The sequence below is a fragment of the Carcharhinus amblyrhynchos genome, chromosome 3 (assembly GCF_965287045.1).
Source record: "Carcharhinus amblyrhynchos chromosome 3, sCarAmb.v2.hapA, whole genome shotgun sequence".
In the NCBI taxonomy this organism is placed as follows: Eukaryota; Metazoa; Chordata; class Chondrichthyes; order Carcharhiniformes; family Carcharhinidae; genus Carcharhinus; species Carcharhinus amblyrhynchos.
In genome coordinates this window covers 135,432,943-135,453,430 of record NC_137326.1, presented here as the reverse complement: position 1 = coordinate 135,453,430, position 20,488 = coordinate 135,432,943, and the positions used below count along the sequence as shown (strand labels likewise).

General features: G+C 45.9%; 1 protein-coding gene across 2 annotated transcripts in view; it reads left to right on the top strand.

Moving 5' to 3' along the window:
• The first annotated feature begins 1,792 nt into the window (after window positions 1-1,792).
• Window positions 1,793-20,488, top strand: part of LOC145341159 (interleukin-1 receptor accessory protein-like) — a 38,107-nt gene continuing 19,411 nt past the window's right edge. The window contains exons 1-6 of one of the 2 annotated variants that reach the window (XM_080186069.1): window positions 1,793-2,091; window positions 13,598-13,674; window positions 14,641-14,926; window positions 17,477-17,702; window positions 19,487-19,655; window positions 19,749-19,820. In XM_080186069.1, the coding sequence (XP_080042195.1) occupies window positions 13,599-13,674; window positions 14,641-14,926; window positions 17,477-17,702; window positions 19,487-19,655; window positions 19,749-19,820 (829 nt within the window). In that variant the 5' untranslated portion in view covers window positions 1,793-2,091; window position 13,598. Of the gene's footprint in view, window positions 2,092-2,352; window positions 2,382-13,597; window positions 13,675-14,640; window positions 14,927-17,476; window positions 17,703-19,486; window positions 19,656-19,748; window positions 19,821-20,488 lie in introns of those variants that run through there. The other variant, XM_080186070.1, reaches the window with a different exon arrangement.

Here is a 20,488-nt window from a genome sequence, read left to right as displayed (position 1 = left end):
CAAATACACTATAGAAATTATAGCATTCTTAATATATAGCCCTATAGCATTCTTTCTGGTTGTATCACAGCTTAGTATGGTTCCTGCTCTGCCCAAGTCCACAAGAAACTACAAAAGGTTGTGAATGTAGCCCAATCCATCACGCAAACCAGCCTCCCATCCATTGACTCTGTCTACACTTCCTGCTGCCTTGGCAAAGCAGCCATCAGACCTTTGAATAGACCTACCTTGTTGATCTTTCTCTACACCCTAGCTATGACTGTAACACTGCATTCTGTACCATCTCCTTTCCTTCTCTATGAATGGTATGCTTTGTCCGTATAGAATGCAAGAAACAATACTTTTCAATGTATACTAATGAGACAATAATGAATCAAATCAAATCAAACTGAGGGAGAGAGAGACAGAGAGACTGCGAGAGAGAGAAACTGAGGGAGAGAAAGAGACAGAGACTGAGAGAGAGAGGGACAGAGACTGAGGGAGAGAGAGAGAGAGAGACTGAGAAACTCGGGGAAGAAAGAGAGACTGAGGGAGAGAGAGAGACGGAAGCTGGGAAAGAGGCAGAGACAGAGAGAGAGACTGAGGGAGGCACACAGAAAGGGAAAGTGAGGGAGAGAGAAACTGAAGGAAATTCAGAGACAAGGAGAGAGTGAGACTCAGCGACTGACAGAGGGAAACTGTGGAACAGAAAGAACTAGAAAGAGAGAATGAGAAGGACTCAGTGAGACTGAGAGATAAAGAGGAAGACAGAGACTGAGGAACAGAGAATGATAAACTGAGGGAGAAATGTTCAGGAGAGTTACAGAAAAATTGACAGAGGGAGAAAGACGGAGAGAGTGAATCTGAGAGAGATTGACAGAGGGAGAGACTCAAGACAGAGCTCTCTCTCTCCCTCAGTCTCTAGCCCTCTCTGTCTCTCAGTCTCTGTCTCTCTCTCTCCCTCAGTTTCTCTCTCCCGCAGTGTCTCTCTGTTCAAAACATGTTTTGAACCGAAAGTCGGCCTCTTTCTCTCTCCGGAAGAAAGCTCCATTTAAACCGGCTGTAGGGGACTGTGTTCCGATTGGGATTGCTACTAAGTTTCCCCACTCCTGGGCTCTCACAGTAAGCATGATGTGGGTATGCCGGCGTTGGACTGGCGTAAACACAGTAAAAAGTCTGACAACACCAGGTTTTAGTCCAACCTATTTATTTGATAATATACTCACTATATTATCAAATAAATAGGTTGGACTAAAACCTGGTGTTGTCAGACTTTTTACTGTGTCTCACAGTAAGGACAGAGGAAGGGAAACTTTCCTTGCTTGGGCTGCTGCTCCCACAGTAATATTTGTCTGTTTCCACCCTCCCGGGTTAATCCGGGTCAGTTTCAGCAACATGGGAAGGAAGCTGGTCAGTTTCCGCTCAAGGAGCAGTTAGGAAGAGAAAGAGAGGAGAGAGAGAGAAAGAGAGAGCGACTGATTGAGTGAGAGACAGAGAGAGGCTAACTGAGTGAGAGACAGAGAGTCTGAGAGAGCGAGTCTGACTGAGAGAGAGAGAGAGAGAATGTGAGGCGGACAGAGTGGAAATGACAGGCAGTGAGAAACAGTCTGACTGGGAGAGACAGAGAGCGAGGATGACATTGAGAAAGTGAGACAGAGTGAGAGACAAGCCGGCCAACGGGCAGGGAGAGAGAGATAGACCGACAGAGAGAGAAAGCGAAAGGGAGAATGGAAATAACAGAATAAGAGAGATAGACAGGAGGACAGAGAGCAGGGCGGGGGGAGGGTGAGAGAGATAGACAGACAGACAGACTGGGGGTGGAGAGAGGGAATGAGTCAAAGATTGGCAGACTGACGGAAAGACAGAGAGACAATTGTATAGGCACAGAGAGGCTGAGAAACAGATAGAAAGTAAGAGAGATGAGCAGGAAATGGAGGTGACAGTGGAGGAGAGAAAGAGGAACATAGATTTTTGGATCCAGAGAAAGGCTGAGAGGAGGAAGTGACTGAGGGGAGAGGCTGAGGGCTGGGGGAGAGTGGAGCTGGAGCAGCGGAGCGGGAGAAAGTGTTCCCGACACACAGGAGCTGCGATACAACTTGTTACAGAGGACAGGTAGGAGCAGAATGTGTCTGTCAGTAACACATCTTGCTGTCACTGGAGGGGAGGGGACGGGATGTTTGCCTATGCCTTTTTTATTCATTCATCGGATGTGGGCATCACTGCCGAGGCCAGCATTCATTGCCCATCCATAATTGCCCCTTGAGAAGGTGGTGGTGAGCTGCCTTCTTGAACCGCTGCATTCCTGGTGGTGTAGGTACACCCACTGTGCTGTTAGGGATGGCATTCCAGGATGTTGACCCAGTGACAGTGAAGGAATGACGGTATATTTCCAAACCAGGATGGTGAGTGAATCCAAATGATGTTGTTCGCAGGTATCGGTGGAGAGGCAGTAACCTAGTGGTATTATTACTAGATTATTAATCCAGAAACTCAGTTAATGTTCTGGGGACCAGGGTTTGAATCCCACCACGGCAGATGGTGGAATTTGAATTCACTAAAAATATCTGGAATTAAGAATCTACTGATGACCATGAAACCATTGCCGATTGTCGGAAACACTCATCTAGTTTCTTAATGTCCTTTAGGGAAGGAAATCTGCCATCCTTACCTGGTCAGGCCTACATGTGACTCCAGAGCCACAGCAATGTGGTTGACTCTCAACTACCCTCAAGCAACTAGGGATGGGCAATAAATGCTGGCCAGCCAGCGACACCCATGTCCCACAAATGAATTTTTTAAAATCTGCTGCCCTTGGCCTTCTAGATGGTAGTGGCTGTAGGTTTGGAAGGTGCTATCAAAGGAACTCCTGCAGTGTATCTTGTAGATGGTCCACACGACTGCTACTGTGTGTCAGTGGTGGAGGGAGTGGATGGTGAAGGTGGTTGATGAGATGTCAATCAAGCGGGGCTGCTTTGTCCTGGATAATGTTGAGCTTCTTGAGTGTTATTGGAGCTGTACCCATCCAAGCATGTGCAAACAATTCCATCACACTCCTGACTTGTGCCTTGTAGCTGGTGGATAAGGTTTGGGAACTTAGGAAGTAAGTTACTCAGGTTCTGTTTCCAGAAGCTTCACTAGATCCAGCCCTTAGTTTTCTGATCCAAAGTCCGCAACCATCCAGCTTTTAAATATGATGCGTAGAATTCCTACGGTGCAGAAGGAAGCCATTTGGCCCATCGAGTCTGCACCAACCACAATCCCACCCAGGCCCTATTTCCCACAGCCCCACACATTTACCCTGCTAATCCCACTGACATTAGGGTCAATTTAACACAGCCGATCAACCTAACCCGCACATCTTTCGGACTGAGGGAGGAAACTGGAGCATCTGGAGGAAACTCACGCAGACATGGGGAGAATTTGCAAACTCCACACAGACAGTGACCTGAGGCCATAATTGAACCAAGATTCTTAGCGCTGCGAGGCAGCAGTGCTAACCCCGGATTTCCCTGGATTCTCCCAGGATTAGGGATTGATTTGTAGGTCACTGGTCTGACTTGATCATTAAAAAAAATTGTTCTTCTCTTGAAATATTTTTAATCGTTAGCTAGCAGAGATTCTGGGATGAGGTGGAGGGAAAAGCTGTTTGATTGACTGTAGAGAATCAGCCAGTGAGATGAGAGAGTTTGTTTATTTTCCATTTGATGGATGGAGAGGCTGATCATGGGATGAGTGTGTTGGTGGGTAATGACAGAATTGTGGGGGCAGTGATGATTCCTCCATGAATCCCGTAGGCCTGTCTGAATATCCTGGAGCTGGTTTTCATTTTGATTTGCTTTCCAGATTTTGTCAGTTTTGAAACAGCAAAGGTGGCAGCATGGTGGTTAGCACTGCTGCCTCACAGAGCGAGGGACCCAGGTTCAATTCACGGCTTGGGTCACTATCTGTGGGTTTTGCACATTCTCCCCATGCTCGTGTGGGTTTCATCTGGGTGTTCCGGTTTCCTCCCACAGTCTGAAAGACATGCAATTAGATGCATTGGCCATGCTAAATTCTCCCTCAGTGTACCCAATCAGGTGCTGGAGTGTGGCGACTAAAGGATTTTATAGTACCTTCATTGCAATGTTAATGTAAGCCGACTTGTGACACGAATAAGTACTCTATAAACTTTAAGCAAAGTGTATTGTACAGCAACTTTAATGTAGCAAAATGCCCCAAAATGCTTGACAAGAGTGTCAGTAAACAACCCACAACACTGAACCACATAAGAACATAAGAACATAAGAAATAGGAGCAGGAGTAGGCCATCCAGCCCTTCGAGCCTGCCCCGCCATTCAATAAGATCATGGCTGATCTGTCGCTGCTCAGTTCCACTTTCCCGCCCTCTCCCCATAACCCTTAATCCCCTCTCCTATCAAAAACCCATCAACCCGCGTCTTAAAAATATTTAGCGAGGCAGCCTCCACCACTTCAACGGGCAGAGAATTCCAGAGATTCACCACCCTTTGAGTGAAGAAGTTCCTCCTCAAGGAGGAACAGAAATGACCAAAAGCTTAGTCAAAGAGGAGCTGTGTAAAGGTGCAAAGCAAAAAGCTTAAATCAAGAGGCCAGAATTGAAGGAGTGCAGATATCCTGGAAGTTTGTGAGGTTACAGAGATCAGGAAGGGCAAGACCGTGTAGACAAGGATGAGAATTTTAAAATTGAGGTCTTGTTTATCTGGGAACCAATGTATCAGCAATCATGGGGGTGCATGAGGGGGATGGATGAGCTCCTGTTTAAAGAGGGTATCATTTGAGAGGTCACCCAGGAGAGTATTGGAATAGTCTGGTGTTAACAAAACTGAAATAAGGCAGCGTAATATCATGGAGGTAGTCTTAGTGATGACATTGGAAGCTCGTTTCAGGTTCAACTATGACACCAAGGTTATGAACAGTCTGCTTCAGCCTCAGGCAGGTGTCAGAGAGAAGGGTGGACTGAGGGGTAAGGGAGTGGAGTTGTTATTTTTTTGTTGGTGGAATGCTGATGTCCCTGGTAACATCAGCGTTTGTTACCCATTCTTAACTGCCCTTGTGAAGCCACCTTCTTGGACTGCTGTGTGGTACAGATCCAACCAGGAGGGAGTTCCAAGATTGGAGCCCATGACAGTGGAGGAACGCTGATTGTAGTTACAAGTCAGGATGGCGAGTAACTTGGAGAGGAGCTTCCAGGTGGTGGTGTTCTCATGCGCCTGTTGCCCTTGGACTTCGAGGTGGCAGGGATTGTGGATTTGGAAGGTGGTATTGAAGGAATCCTGTAAATGGTATGTACCACTGTCACTGTTCACCAGTGGTGGAGGGATTAAATGTTTAAGGTAATGGATCATGCAGAGACTGAAGAAAACTTTTGGTCTTTCCAATGTTTAATTAGAGGAAATTTCTGCTTATCCAGTATTGTATGTTGGATTAGCAGCCAGATAATTAGCACAGCAGAGTCAAGAGTTGGTGTTAAGGCAGAACAAGGTGTCATCAGTGTACATGTGCAAACTGATCTGTTTTTGGATAGTGTTGCCTGGGGGCAGTGCGTCGCTGAGAAATGGATCACGCAAGTTTGTACTGGTGTTTACACTTCACTGGAGTTTGCGCTCGTTCCATCTCCTGTTACCCCCATGCCAGTATTTCAACATAGCTTTCTATTCCATTTATCAGGTACTTCTCTAGATCCCTTTTGAAAAACCTAAGTTATTTGTCTCAAACACATTGTGTGGTAATGAGTTCCACATTCAGGTGTGAAGCTTTGGGGCTGGTCACGAGGCCAGTTGCAGCATGCCCTCAAACAGCCAATGCACTGAAAAACAATTTTAAACTTAAATGACAGGCTGGGTCAACTTGCTGCATCATAAAATCATACCAGAGAATCCCTACAGTACAGAAGGAGGCCATTTGGCCCATCTAGTCTGCACCGACCCAGGCCCTATTCCTATAACATATTTACCCTGCTAATCTCCTGACACTAAGGTCAATTTATCTTGGCCAGTCAACCTAATCTGCACAGCTTTTGACTGAGGGAGGAAACCAGAGCACCTGGAGGAAACCCACGCAGACACAGGGAGAATGTGCAAACTCTGCATTGACAGTGGCCCAAGGCTGGAATTGAACCCAGGACCCTGGCACTGTGAGGCAGCAGTACTAACCACTGTGCCACCCTAAGTTGAAGATGCTGAAGTTTGAGTGAGAGGGAAAGGTTCCATTGTGTTGAATCTCATTATCTATTAAGTTTGTTTCTACTCTGTAGCTCTCCTATTTGCCCACGTAGTTTCCACTCCGCAACCTTCAGTTCATCTAAAACTCTGTTACCTGTATCCTAAATTGCACCGAACCGTGTTCACCCATCACTTTGTGCCTGCTCACTTATTCTGGCAAAATCTCTAATCCCTCCATGGCCTCCCTGCTTCCTATGTCAGTAACCTCCTTCAGCCCGACAAGATATTCCATCGGGATCTCTATTCTCCTCACATTTTGGCTTTTTGCATATCCGCCTCAATTTTCATTGCTCCACCAATGCCAGCTGTGCCTTCAGCTGTCTGGGCTCGAAGCTCTCTAACTCCCTCCCTACACCTTCCCTATTCCATACCTCTCTCATCTCAAGGGTGGCACAGTTAGCGCTGCTGCCTCACAGTGCCTGGGATCCAGGTTTGATTCCCAGCACTGTCTGTGTGGAGTCTGCACATTCTCCCCGTGTCTGCATGGGGTTTCCTCCGGATGCTCTGGTTTCCTCCCATAGACGTGCTGGTTAAGTGCATTGGCTGTGCTAAATTCTCCCTCAGTGTACCTGAACAGGCACTGAAGTATGGTGCCTAGGGGATTTTCACAGTAACTTCATTGCAGTGTTAATGTAAGCTTGCTTGTGACACTAATAAATAAACTTTCAAAGCTTTATTTTTTATCCTTTGTGATGCATCTTAAAATCTACATCTTAGTCCAAACTTTTGGTTCCTGATGTCATCTGCTTTGGTTCAGTATCAGGTTTTGATTGGTAATGCCCTTGTGAAGTGAGGTTCTATGACATTAAAGGTGCTAGACAAATGCAGACGGTTGTATCCCGGTTCTGCTGCTATCTGGTATATCCTGGACATGCTGAGCAGTCGAGGGACAGTGAGAAGCTCGGTGATGTTGTGGCGGTGAATGTGAATCTGTTTTATGTGTTCCAACATTCCTCCTGTCCAAACAGAATAATCATCTTCATTGCATCAGATTTGTTTCCAGTTTCCCTCACGGCTCAGTGATGAATCAGGATGTTTTTGGCATATGGAATTTACAAGACCAGTGAGTCATAGATTGCAGTTTAAGCTTCGTGTTCCTCTGCTGTTCACAAATATTTGGTCTCTTTTCTCATAGTTTAATATGTCACCCAAACCATTCATTGGATTAATTTTGTGGAAATGTTTCTGCTACAAATGATTTAAATTCAATTTTTTCAAATTCCTCCCTTTGTCCTGATCATGTCTGATGCTGCTCCTTGGAGTCTGGGAGCATAGGGAGCAATCCCACTGGGCCGGGAGCATGGGGAGGCCCCACTGGGCCGGGAGCGTGGGGGGAGGCCCCATTGGGCCAGGAGCGTGGGGAGAGGCCCCACTGGGCCAGGAGCGTGGGGAGAGGCCCCACTGGGCCAGGAGCGTGGGGTGGGGGGGAGGCCCACTGAGCCGGGAGCGTGGGGGAAGGCCCCATGTGGAGTGGAATTGGGAGTATGAGCAATAGAAGTTGATGAGCTGGGGTGTTGACTGAGGCTAGGTAGGAAAAGATCACCAGTGGGGTGTGTCGGTGGGCCAGTGGGTATTGGTGGGAAGGCACGGTGCAGGTAGGGGTGAAAGAGGTCCCAAGGAACAGGACCTGGGTGTGAGTTTTTGGGGTGGGTGAGGCATCTGGGGTTGGGGAAAGACACCAGGAACTGGGATCTGAAATCTGAGACCTCTGGTCACTCACCCTCCTGCCAAAGACAACTTTGTGTCTTTATTTACTCATCAGAATCCTTCCTGACCTGGAAAACCTCTTTCAGATATGCCCTTCATCTTCTTCCCTGGCCCAAGGAGAACAACCCTTGCCTCTCCGACCTCTCCAGAAAACTGATTTCCATTTCTAAAATCTCCAGTTTCTCCTGAGCAAAAGCTCAGTGAATTGTCAGTGAAGGTTTTCTCCAGATTTCGTGCCAGATACTGTTCACTGACTCTGGAAGAAGCTGCTTCCTGTCAGAGTGATTTAGGACTGGTTCCTGATCGATAAGGTACCTTGTGTCAGCAACTCTGGGGATAATTCATTGCTTGGACACCTGAGTGATAACTAAAGTTTTTATTGGCCCCTCTGACATCTCAATCAGTCAGAAGTCCCGTTGTGAAAATAAGATATATTTTTCTTTGAAACTGGAAATGTGACAACGTCCTTGCCAGGGAGAAGCCCAGGAGGATATGATTGATATCTAACCGAATGGGAAATCTATCTGTGGCATCGTTCTCTTCATTCAAGCAAAGAGCTTAGCGCCACCACTAGTTTGGCCTTTAACTCTTAATTGTCATGTTGGGTTAGTGGGTCACATCACCAGCTCAGAGGTTCTGTGTCCAAATCCCAGCTCCGGAGATGTGAACATAAGAACCTGGACTCCTGAGTGCAGCACTGACACACTCCTGCGTTGTTGGAGGGTTGCACTGTCATATGTTAAACTGAGCTGTCTATTTCCATAGAATCATGCTGACAGTACAGAAAAAGGCCATTGGACCCATTGAGTCTGCACTGACAACAATCCCACCCAGACCCTATCCCTGTAATCTCCCGTATTAATCCTGCTAATCCCCCTGACGCTATGGGCAATTTAACTCGGGCAATTCACTGAACCCACACATCTTTGGACAGTTGGAGGAAACCGGAGCAGCTGGAGGAAACCCACATAGACATGGGGAGAATGTGCAAACTCCACATAATCACCCGAGGCCGGAATCAAACTCAGGTCCCTGGAGTTGTGAGGCAGCAGTGCTGAACACTATGCCACCCGATAGATATTACAACATTCTACTGACACCAGGTCAAAAAGGATATAGACGTTCTGATAAATATTTGTCACTTAATCAAATCACTGAGGTAACCAGAGGTAACATGATCATATCTCATTGCATCCTGTGTGAACTCTCTGTATATAAATCAGTTGCCACATTCCGTGAATCATAACAGTCACTGCATTTCTGCAAAGTTCTTAACTGTCTGTAAATAGTTTGCGGATCTGAGAGGCTGGTGAAATGCACTCAATATCGATATAATTCTTCCTTCCATTTCTCCCCATTGTTTGCCTCCTTTTTAATGAAAGAAAAGTCTCTGACGTTTCTCCATAGTGATCCTGCACATCAGACAATTACCCAACTGGTTTTACTGGCTCACAATGCTATTGAGTACAGGTTGGTGCAATTCAACTTTTCTGGAATGAATAATGTTTAGATACACAGTGATACTTTCTCTACTCTGTACCTAACCCTGTGCTGTACCTGTCCTGGGAGTGTTTGATGGGGACAGTGTAGAGGGAGCTTTACTCTGAATCTAACCCCGTGCTGTACCTGTCCTGGGAGTGTTTGTTGGGGACAGTGTAGAGGGAGCTTTACTCTGTATCTAACTCCGTGCTGTACCTGTCCTGGGAGTGTTTGATGGGGACAGTGTAGAGGGAGCTTTACTCTGTATCTAACTCCGTGCTGTACCTGTCCTGGGAGTATTTGATGGGGACAGTGTAGAGGGAGCTTTACACTGCATCTAACTCCGTGCTGTACCTGTCCTGAAAGTGTTTGATGGGGGACAGTGCAGAGGGAGCTTTACTCTGTATCTAACCCCATGCTGTACCTGTCCTGAGAGTGATTGATGGTGCCAGTGTAGAAGGAGCTTTACTCTGTATCTAACCCTGTGCTGTACCTGTCCTGGGAGTGTTTGATGGGGGACAGTGTAGAAGGAGCTTTACTCTGTATCTAACTCTGTGCTGTACCTGTCCTGGATGTGTTTGCTGGAGACAACGTAGAGAAAATTTTACTCTGTATCTCACCCTGTGCTATACCTGTCCTGGGGGTGTTTGATGGCGACAATGTAGAGAGAGCTTTATTCTGTATCTAACCCCATGCTATAAAAGTTAAAGTTTATTTATTAGTCACAAGTAAGGTTTACATTAACATTGTAATGAAGTTACTGTGAAATTATCCTGGTCACCACATCCTGGCGCCTGTTCGGGCCAATGCACCCTATCCAACACGTCTTTCAGACTGTGGGAAGAAACTGGAGCACCCGGAGGAAATCCACGTAGACACAGGGAGAATGTGCAGACTCCACACAGTAACCCAAGCCAGATCCCTGGTACTGTGAGGCAGCAGTGCTAACCACTGTGGCCCCTATACCTATCCTGGGAGTGTTTGATCAGATGTTATGAGGAAAGTTTTCTCTGTAACTGATCTCAGAGTATATAATGGAAAATTCTGACCTAGAACTACATCAGCTTCACTGGGTCAAAAGCCTGGAACTCCTTTCCCAACAGCACAGCAGATTTACCTCCACCACACAATGGCATGGTTTAGCACCTTCTTGAGAGCATTTCAGGGTGGCCAACATGCAGTGATCTTGCCAGTGGTGCCCAGCTGCCAAGCATTCATGTAAAAAGTCCAACCTGCTCTTTATCTCAGGGGAGTGTTTGGGACAGTTTAAAGTGAGCAGTGTTCTGTATCTGTCCTGGGAGGATTTGGTGGGACTGAGCAGAGGGAACATGATTCTGTAACGGACCTGGGATTGCTTGATACCTCGTGGCTGGAATTAAAATGTTCTGTTCCTCGGCACAGACCTGCATTGACTTGATGAGGAGAAAGGTTTGGAAAGTAAGCTGATGGGAGTGAGTGAGGGAGAAGGGATTGCTTCAGAGTTCCACCTTGTTGAGATTTGGTGTGGAGTGAGAGGCCTGAATCGTGCAAGCAAAAACAAAATACTGCAGATTCTGCAGTGGGAAACAAAACCGGAAAATGCTGGATAAACTCAGCGGTTTTGGCTGTGTCTGTGGAGAGACGGTTATCATTGAGTCCAATATGACACTTCTTCCTGTTCCAAAGAAGTCAGGTACGAATCCAGGAATACTGGCGATAGGTCAGCTAGATGTTCTCATCAGAAAGCTGGTTTCTGTTATGAGACCAGAGGATTATTTTCCACTTGTCACAGAAGGTTTCTGCTGGCTTGGCCTATGTGTATTAATAGAGTCCACATTATTGCCTATTCACTACATTGTAATAAGATTGAATTTATTCATATCCATTATCTAGATTTCAAAATCGGGAGACGAAAGATCTGTAGGCAATATTTTGAGACAAGTCTTTTTTATTATTTGTAAATGGGCAGCTGTTAACCAATGGAAAGGTCTCTAATGACTTGTCAAAGATATGTCGAGATAGATTGTTTGCATTTTAATGACTTTGTCAAAACTTGTCCAGATATGAAGATTAACCCACGGGGTCTTGTAGGTCCATGTGTATCGGCAGGAAAGAAAAGGTCACCTGACCTCACAACTCCATTTTGTTTTAAAGTCTATAACGCTGTGAGAATTACAGAAGGATCCAAAGGTTTTTCTCTTTCCAGGCCCTCAGGATTAGCACCAGTTACAGATTCAGGCAGGAGACTATCTTCAGCATGCTTTCTAAGACATGCTGCCTTCAGTCATTCAAGAAGTTCCATTTGATTTATTATTGTCACATGTATTAACATGAAGATAGTCTCCTGCCTGAAACTGTAACTGGTGGAGGCATTAGGTTGACCTTAACCTCTCTACAACCAGACTAGAGTTTCCCTAAATGACTCTGTCTGCACCGTGACTGGAATCGGACAAGACAAATCTGCGTGTGCAAGCAATAAGCGACAGTGAATCCATCGTCCTAAAATCACCAGTGGACTGATAAAAGGCCTCTATTCTTTCAAGATATTACCCTATGGAAAGGCCAATGTGACAAAGAACTCAACCTAAATGCGGGTTACATCTTGTAATCACAATGTTTTTGTGATTGTGTGTATGGGTGTGTGTGTGCCTGTATGAACCTGTGAGCAGGTGTGATTGGTCATATACTCGAGTGTTGAATCATCATCATTTATCTTTAAAACTTATGACAAAGCCAGTCATTTATTTCTTTGTGACGTTTGCAGCTCTGGGAGTTTAGGACACTGTTTTCTTGTCTAAGACATGCTGCCTTCAGTCATTCAAGAAGTTCCATTTGATTTATTATTGTCACGTGTATTAACATATAGTGAAAAGTATTGTTTCTTGCGCAATATACAGACAAAGCATACCATTCATAGAGAAGGAAAAGTGAATAAGAATAAGGAACCTCGGTTCTCGAGGGATGTTGCAACTCTGATAAAGAAGAAGAGAGAGACGTATGATGTATGGACAACAAGGAACAAATAAGATGCTTGAGGAATATGAAAAGTGCAAGAAACTACTTAAGAAGGAAAGCAGGAGGGCTAAAAGAAGATATGAGTTTGCTTTGGCAGAGAAGGCTTACAAGGATGTTGCCGGGATTTGAGAAACTGAGTTACAGAGAAAGGTTGAATAGGTTAGGACTTTATTCCCTGGAGCGTAGAAGAATGAGGAGAGATTTGATAGAGGTGTATGAGATTTTGATGGGTATAGATAGAGTGAATGCAAGCAGGCTTTTCCCACTGAGGCTAGAGGAGAAAAAAACCAGAGGAGATGGGTTAAGGGTGAAGGGGAAAAAGTTTTTAAAAGGAATATTAGGGGGGCTTCTTCACGCAGAGAGTGGTGGGAGTGTGGAATGAGCTACCAGATGAAGAAGTAAATGCGGGTTCACTTTTAACATTTAAGAAAAGCTTGGACAGGTGCATGGGTGGAGGGATATGGTCCAAGTGCAGGTCAGTGGGACTAGGCAGAGAAATGGTTCGGCACAGACAAGAAGGGCCAAAAGGCCTGTTTCTGTGCTGTAATGTTCTATAGTTCTAAGGAAATGAGAGAGTGCAGAATGTAGTGTTACAGTCATAGCTAGGATGTATAGAAGGATCAACTTAATGCAAGGTAGGTCCACTCAAAAGTCTGACAGCAGCAGGGAAGAAGCTGTTCTTGAGTCAGTTGGTACGTGACCTCAGACTTTTGTATCGTTTTCCCGACAGAAGAAGGTGGAAAAGAGAATGGCCGGGGTGGGTGGGGTCCTTAATTATGCTGGCAGCTTTGCTGAGGCAGCGGGAAGTGTAGACAGAATCAATGGATGGGAGGCTAGTTTGTGTGATGGACTGGGCTACATTCACAATCTTTTGTAGTTCCTTGTGGTCTCAGGCAGAGCAGGAACCATACCAAGCTGTGATACAACCAGAAAGAATGCTTTCTATGGTGCGTCTGTAAAAATTGGGTGAGAGTCGTGGTGGACATGCCACATTTCCTTGGTCTTCTGAGAAAGTAGAGGAGTTGATGGGCTTCCATAACTAAAGAAGTGGATGTTCTTCCCATCCCAGACATTCCTCTTCCCTGTCTGTAACAATTCATGCTAACCCCACGCCCCCGCCCCTCTCAGCTTGATGAGCCCCAGATCTGTCTTGGGTGTCAATGAGAAAGATGATGAGGCTTATTTATGTTTTGTTCCAGAATGCCTTGGTCTCTCTCAGCCCTTGTCCTATGGATATTGGCCTATATTGCTGCAACAGAAATACATAATGAATCTGGTGAGTGGATCACAGTGATTTTTTTAAAACTCTGAATGACAAGCTGCATTTACAGTATTCATCCTCCCTTGTGAATTACTTTATTGCAGAATGATTTCACCCTAAAGCCCAAAGGTGGCCATTCAGCCCATCATACTTGTGCTGGCTCTCCTGCTTGTTCTTCAGAACTGGAATCTGAGCCTGAAGCTTGAGCCTATCAATGGGCCTGTTTTGACTGAGGAGCGCTGGTTCTCTGGTTGGAATGTAGTGTTCATTTGGCTCAATTAGTGTGTCCTTGGTCTCCTTGTGTCTGAGAGTCATGGGTTTGAATCCCAGCTCTGGAGCACAGACTCCAAGCTGACACTCCAGTGCAGCAGTCAGTACGCTTATCCAGCTCACGTGGCCCCAACAGATCCCATTTATCCCCCCAGCAGCAGCCACTCAAACAGATGATCTGACTATCATTGTTGTCTGTGGGATCTTGCTGTGCTGTGTTTTCGACACAAGTGTCTCTGCTTCCAGAGGTTTTGAAATGCCTTGAGATGGACATTCCCACGTTGTTGTAAGTCCCTGGAGTTGCATCGGAAGAAAAGGGGGAGGCAACTGTTGCACGGCCAATCCACCCTAACCTGCATATTTTTCGGATTGTGGGAGGAAACCGGAGCACCCGGAGGAAACCCGCGCAGACATGGGGAGAATGTGCAAACTCCACACAGACCCAAGCTGGTAATTGAGCCCAAGTCCCTGGCGCTGTGAGACAGCAGCGCGAACCACTGCGTTACCGTGCTGCCCTCACATGTACGCACAAACTCAACTATCATTAAAGCATCACGTTCATTTCCTCCTTAAAGCTGACTCATGGGTTAAGCTTTTTGTCAGCCGTCCTGGGGTTTCCTTTGACATGTCTTGGGGCATTTATCTATGTCATCAGTTGTCGTCAGCCGCCTTCCTTGTCTTCTCTTTCCATTCTCTTTTTATTTGTCTCAGAGCACTGTGTGGACTGGGGGTTGGACAACACCGACACAGTGAAGGCCCACAACGGGGAGCCAGCGAGGATAAGCTGCCCTCTCTTCCTGACGGATATCAAATTCGACAACAGCACAGTCCCTGGCTCAGGACTGACGCTGGTGTGGTATAGGACCAGGCAAAACAGAGACCTCGAAGAGCCCGTAGACTTTCACCGAGCAGAGAACCGAATCACAAACAAGGAGGGCGTTCTGTGGTTTTGGCCAGTGTTTGCCAATGATTCTGGCCGCTACACCTGCGTGTTGAGGTACTTGTTCAATTTGAAGCTGCCTTTACATAGGTTTGCAATGGAAATGGTGTCTCTTTGGAAAGAGAAGTCTGATTAGTCCCAGTTCCACTGATTCATAGGATCCTGACAGTGCAGAAGGAGGCCATTCAGCCCATCAAGTGTGCACTAACAACAATCCCACCCATGCCCGTAACCCCACATATTTACGCTGCTCATCCTTCTAACCTACGCATCCCAGGACACCACGGGGCAATTTATCATGGCTAATCAACCTAACCCTCATCTAATCCAAAGAGCATTCCACTAAGCCCCTCCCTGCCACTCCATCACCATAAATCCATGCACTCAGCGTGGCCAGTTCGCCTAACCCACACATCTTTGGACTGTAAGAGGAAAGCGGAGTACCCAGAGGAAACCCACACAGACATGGGGAGAATGTGCAGACTCCGCACAGACGGTGACCCAAGCCGGAATCAAATTCAGGTCCCTGGGGTCGTGAGGCAGCTGTGCTAGTCAATCTGCAGAGAGTTGCCATTAATTCTCTTTTGAAAGTCATGACTGAATCTGCTTCCGCCGCCCTTTCGGACAGTGGTGGTTCTCGATCATCAGACCTCTGTGCCCCTTCCTCACTTGTGTATCTTTCACTGATTTCCATGCCTCCCCTGCCGATGGAAACCCTTTCTCTCTATCGATTCTTGTCTCAATCGTGAGGAGTTTGGACAGGAAGTTCTTTAAGATGTGAGTAGGCCACAATGTCAGAGGACTGGAAGTGCGTGCACCCAGCTTTCTGCTGTTTTTGATCACTTCTGATGCAATTCTGTGGTTTGAGACGGTTTGACTTGGGTTTGCATTGCTGATGCTGAACTAGGGCAGAGGGTAGGGCGTGCACTGGCTTGGGAGGAGCAACTTACACAACAGTAAAATTTACCATCTTACTTCAACTGTTCTGTGGCCCTGACATTGAACTGGTGCTGGGCGCAGCGTAGAGACACCCTATCTCCCATCAGGAATCTTACCTTCAGAAGGTATAGGTGGAGAATAAGGCCATTCGGCCCATCTAGTCTGCTCTTCCATTTGATCATGGCTGATCTGCTCCTCAACCCCACTTTCCTACCTTTTCCCATTCACCCTCCAACCCATTACCAATTAAAAATCTGTCTAACTCTTCCTTAAATTTACTCACTGCCCCAGCGCCCATCGCACTTGGGGGAGCGAATTCCACAGATCCACAACCCTTTGGGAGAAGTAGTTCCTCCCCAACTTTGTTTTAAGTTTGCTGCCCCTTATCCTAAGACGTTCTAGAATGCCATTCAAGAAAGTTTTTTAAAACGTTTTATTTATGAATCACAAGTAAGGCTTACATTAACACTGCAATGAAGTTACTGTGAAATTCCCCAAGTTGCCACACTCTGGTGCTTGTTCGGGTCAATGCACCCTAACCAGCACGTCTTTCAGAATGTGGGAGGGAACCAGAGCACCCGGAGGAAACCCACGCAAACACAGGGAAAACATGCAAACTCCTTCACAGACAGTAACCCAAGCCAGGAATCAAACCTGGGCCCCTGGTGCTGTGAGGCAGCAGTGCTAACCAATGTGCCACCATGCCACGCATCTGCTCCACGCCACTTTATTCATACCTTTTATCACCTTGTATACCTCAATTTGATCTCCCCTCATTCTCCTTAGTTCCATTTCGGCCTAAACTGTTCAATCTCTCTTCATACGACAAACCCCTCATCTCTGGAATCAATCTAATGAACCTCCACTGAACTGCCTCCAACGCCAATACATCTTTCCTCAAATAAGGGAACCAAAACTGTGCACAATACTCCAGGTGCGGCCTCACCAATACCTTGTATAGTTGCAACAATACTTCCTTATCTTTATATTCTATTCCTATAGCTCTAAATGCCACATTCTATTCACTTTCCTTATTATCTGCTGTACCCTTATGCTAGAGTTGAATAATGATCAATGTATCTAATTCTGTCTCAAACCCTTTCTGTCTAACTCCAAGTGCAGGGATCCTACTGGTTGAGCCAAGTTGGTATATCTGGAATCACAGAATATAAAGACAGAATCCCGACAGTGCAGAAAAGGCCATTCAGCCCATCAAGTCTGCACCAACATCTCTGACAAAATATTTTACCCAGGCCCTCTGCCCGACCCAATTCCTGTAACCCCACGCACTTCACGTGCCTACTCCACCTAACCCGCACATCTTTGGACTAAGAGAGGTAACCAGAGCACCCAGAAGAAACCCACGCAGACACAGGGAGAATGTGCAAACTCCGCACAGACAGTCACCCAAGGGCAGAATTGAACCTGGATGCCTGGCACTGTAAGACAGGAGTGCTATTGGCTGCGCCACCCTTAAATGGTGAGCAAATCTGAAATAAAAACCAAGGAATTCTGCAAATACACGGCAAGTATGAAGATTAAAGTTGGGTGAATGTTGTGGATGTCATGGTGATAAACCTCCTGTAGAAACGGTTGCAAAATGAGGGGCATAAAAGTAAGTTTTGCCTGGGCAGCATTAAATGGAATGTTACTCTGTGTTTATTCCAGGAACACCACATATTGTCTCAAAGCAGCAATACCTCTACTTGTTGTTGAGAAAGGACTCTATGTTTGTAACAGCAGTAAGGAAATGGTCTTTCCTGTCGAGTTCATTCTTGGAGAAACCAGAAGCTTGAGCTGTCCAAACACTGCTGAGTTCACCAACTCCTCAATCAGTTCCACAGTTGCCTGGTACGTGGCACATTCTGGTGGCCAGAACAAAGCCAGGTGTCAGGTATGGGATGTCTATGCTTTTTACAGATCACCCGGGAGTAAGAGCTGCCACCTTTTCCATGCGTGTTGCGGTCTGGGGCTACGGATAATGTTTTCTTTTAAAGGTTTTAATGTTTATTTATCAGTGTCACAGGAGTTACATTGACACTGCAATGAAGTTACTGTGAAAATCCCCTAGTCACCACACTCCGGCGCCTGCTCGAGTACACTGAGGGAGAACTTAGCGTGGCCAATGCATCTCACCGGCATGCCTTTGGACTGTGGGAGGAAACCGGGGCACCCGAAGAAAACCCACGCGGACACGGGGAGAATGTGCAGACTCTGCACAGACAGTGAACCAAGCTAGAATTGAATCTGGGTCCTTGGTGCTGTGAGGCAGCCGTGCTAACCACCATGCTGCCGTGACAGTCAAGACTCCAATTTCTTTCCATCACATGGTGGTAACACCCTGCTCGACCTCACTGCCAGCTCTCTCAGTCACCTCTATTGATTCCAATTTGCTGCACAAGTTTTGTGATATTCCCATTCTACATGAACAGAAATTTCCTCCAACTAAATATTGGGATGACTGAAATCAGTGTCCTTAGTCCCATTCCCAAACCATTGATTTTGTCCATTTATTTTAACTGGCCTCTAATAAATTTCCATTTTTCTGTTTATTCTAGCAAGCAGTTTCTTGTATTCAGATTCTACCCTTGTTCTTGACCACCTCTTTCAGTTTATGTAGGGCTGAAGCATTCTCTAAAGAATATTATTCACAAGATTTCCTCTAATTTATTTGTGAGTTGTGAGATTTATTGGCAAGGCCATCTTTTATTGCCCATCCTTAATTGGCATTGTGTGGGTCGGTTAGCTCAGTGGGTTTGCGTGTCATGTGGAATGATGCCAATCTTGCAGGTTCAAACCTCCCATTGGTTCTGGTAATCCATGGAGGCCTGTCTCCTTGCCTTGTAAAAAGTCTGACAACACCAGGTTTTAGTCCAACCTATTTATTTGATAATATATTATCAAATATATATTATATATATTGGACTAAAACCTGGTGTTGTCAGACTTTTTACTGTGTTTACGCCAGTCCAACGCCGGCATACCCACATCCTTGCCTTGTCCCATGTTTGATATGGAGCTGTGCCTCTCGAGCTTTGAAGGGATTTGGCAATGATCAAAGGCAGAGTTCAGCGAGTTACCAAGACAAAAACTACCAATCGCCCTTGAGAAGGTGGTGTTGAGCCACCATCTTGAATGGTCACAGTCTGTACGGTGTAGGTACATCCACAGTGCTGTTAGGGATAGAGTTCAGGATTGTGACGCAGCGATAGTGAAGAAGCCAGCAATTATATTTCCAGTTATAGAAGTATAGAAGCAGGAGGAGGCCATTTGGCCCATCGAGCCTGCTCTACCATTCATTACAAATATGGCTGATCATCCAACTCGAGAGTAAATCCTACTTTCTCCCCGTAACCTTTGATCCCATTCGCCCCAAGTGCTTTAACCAGCCACCTCTTGAATACATTTATTCAATACATTCAGGATGGTGCGTCTGACTCGAGGGTGGGAGAGTGGTGGAACTCGGTGGTGGATGTTTCTTTGAGCCTGCTGTCCTTGCCAACCTAGATGGTAGAAGTTCCAAATTAGGTGATTCAAAGAAAGCTGGTTTTGTAGCTAATTTCTGATTCAGTTTTAAGAACATAAGAATATAAGAACATTGCGTTTTGAAGAGTTATAGGTGGAAAGGAATAGATATGTTGCTAATTGCATTGATTTCATTCTTCCTTCTCTACTTAGTGGGGTCGTAGAGTTGGGAGAGACACAGACACATTGAAAGAGAGTGAGGGTAAACTGTTCTTCTACATTGTAAGAGAGTACCACATCGGAGAGTACACCTGCGTCGTAACAATGACACAAAAAGATCGACAATACAATCTGACCAGAACGGTTGCGGTCTCACTTTGTGGTAAAATATTCTTTTGACCTCGTGCATTAATTTCATTTTGGAGCCCAAAGCCCTGGACTGGTTGTCCTGATGTGAGGTTTTGTTTTGCCACAGCTAGCCAGCATGACCCGAAACCGCCAATTTTGGTTCAACCAAAATCTGACCAGCAGATGGAAGTGGCATATGGTGAGTCCGTTTCTGCCTGGCTTTTGCTAAATCTGGTAAAATGAGAGTGTTTAAATAACGTGCCGGTAAATCGACAATGGTCACGTTTGGTGACTTGATTGTGAGATTTCTGGAATGTGCACCACACCTCCCCCGGTGGTTAGAGTCTGTAACTGTATTGTGTATGTGTCGAGATAACATTTCGCAATGGGGTACTGTTAAAAGGAAAGCACAAACAAGAGTGTGTCAATAGGAAGTTATCTTCGTGGAATGAAAGTGACCCATGCAGAACTTTTAATGACACCTGTATCTTCTGATAAATGGGCCACTAAGTAATTTAATGGAAATTGTGACATGATTGACATTGTGGCACAGTGGTTAGCACTGCTGCCTCACAGCGCCAGGGACCTGGGTTCAATTCCAGCCTTGGGTCACTGTCTGTGTGGAGTTTGCACATTCTCCCTGTATCAGCATGGGTTTCCTCCAGGGGCTCCGGTCTCCTCCCACAATCCAAAGATGTGCGATTTAGGTGGATTGAGCATGTTAAATTGCCCCTTAGTGTCTGGAAGATTAGCGAGGTAAATATGTTTATGTTTATTTATTTGTGTCACAGGTAGGTTTACATTAATGCTGCAATGAAGTTATTGTGAAAATCCCCTAGTCGCCACACTCTGGCGCTTGTTTAGGTA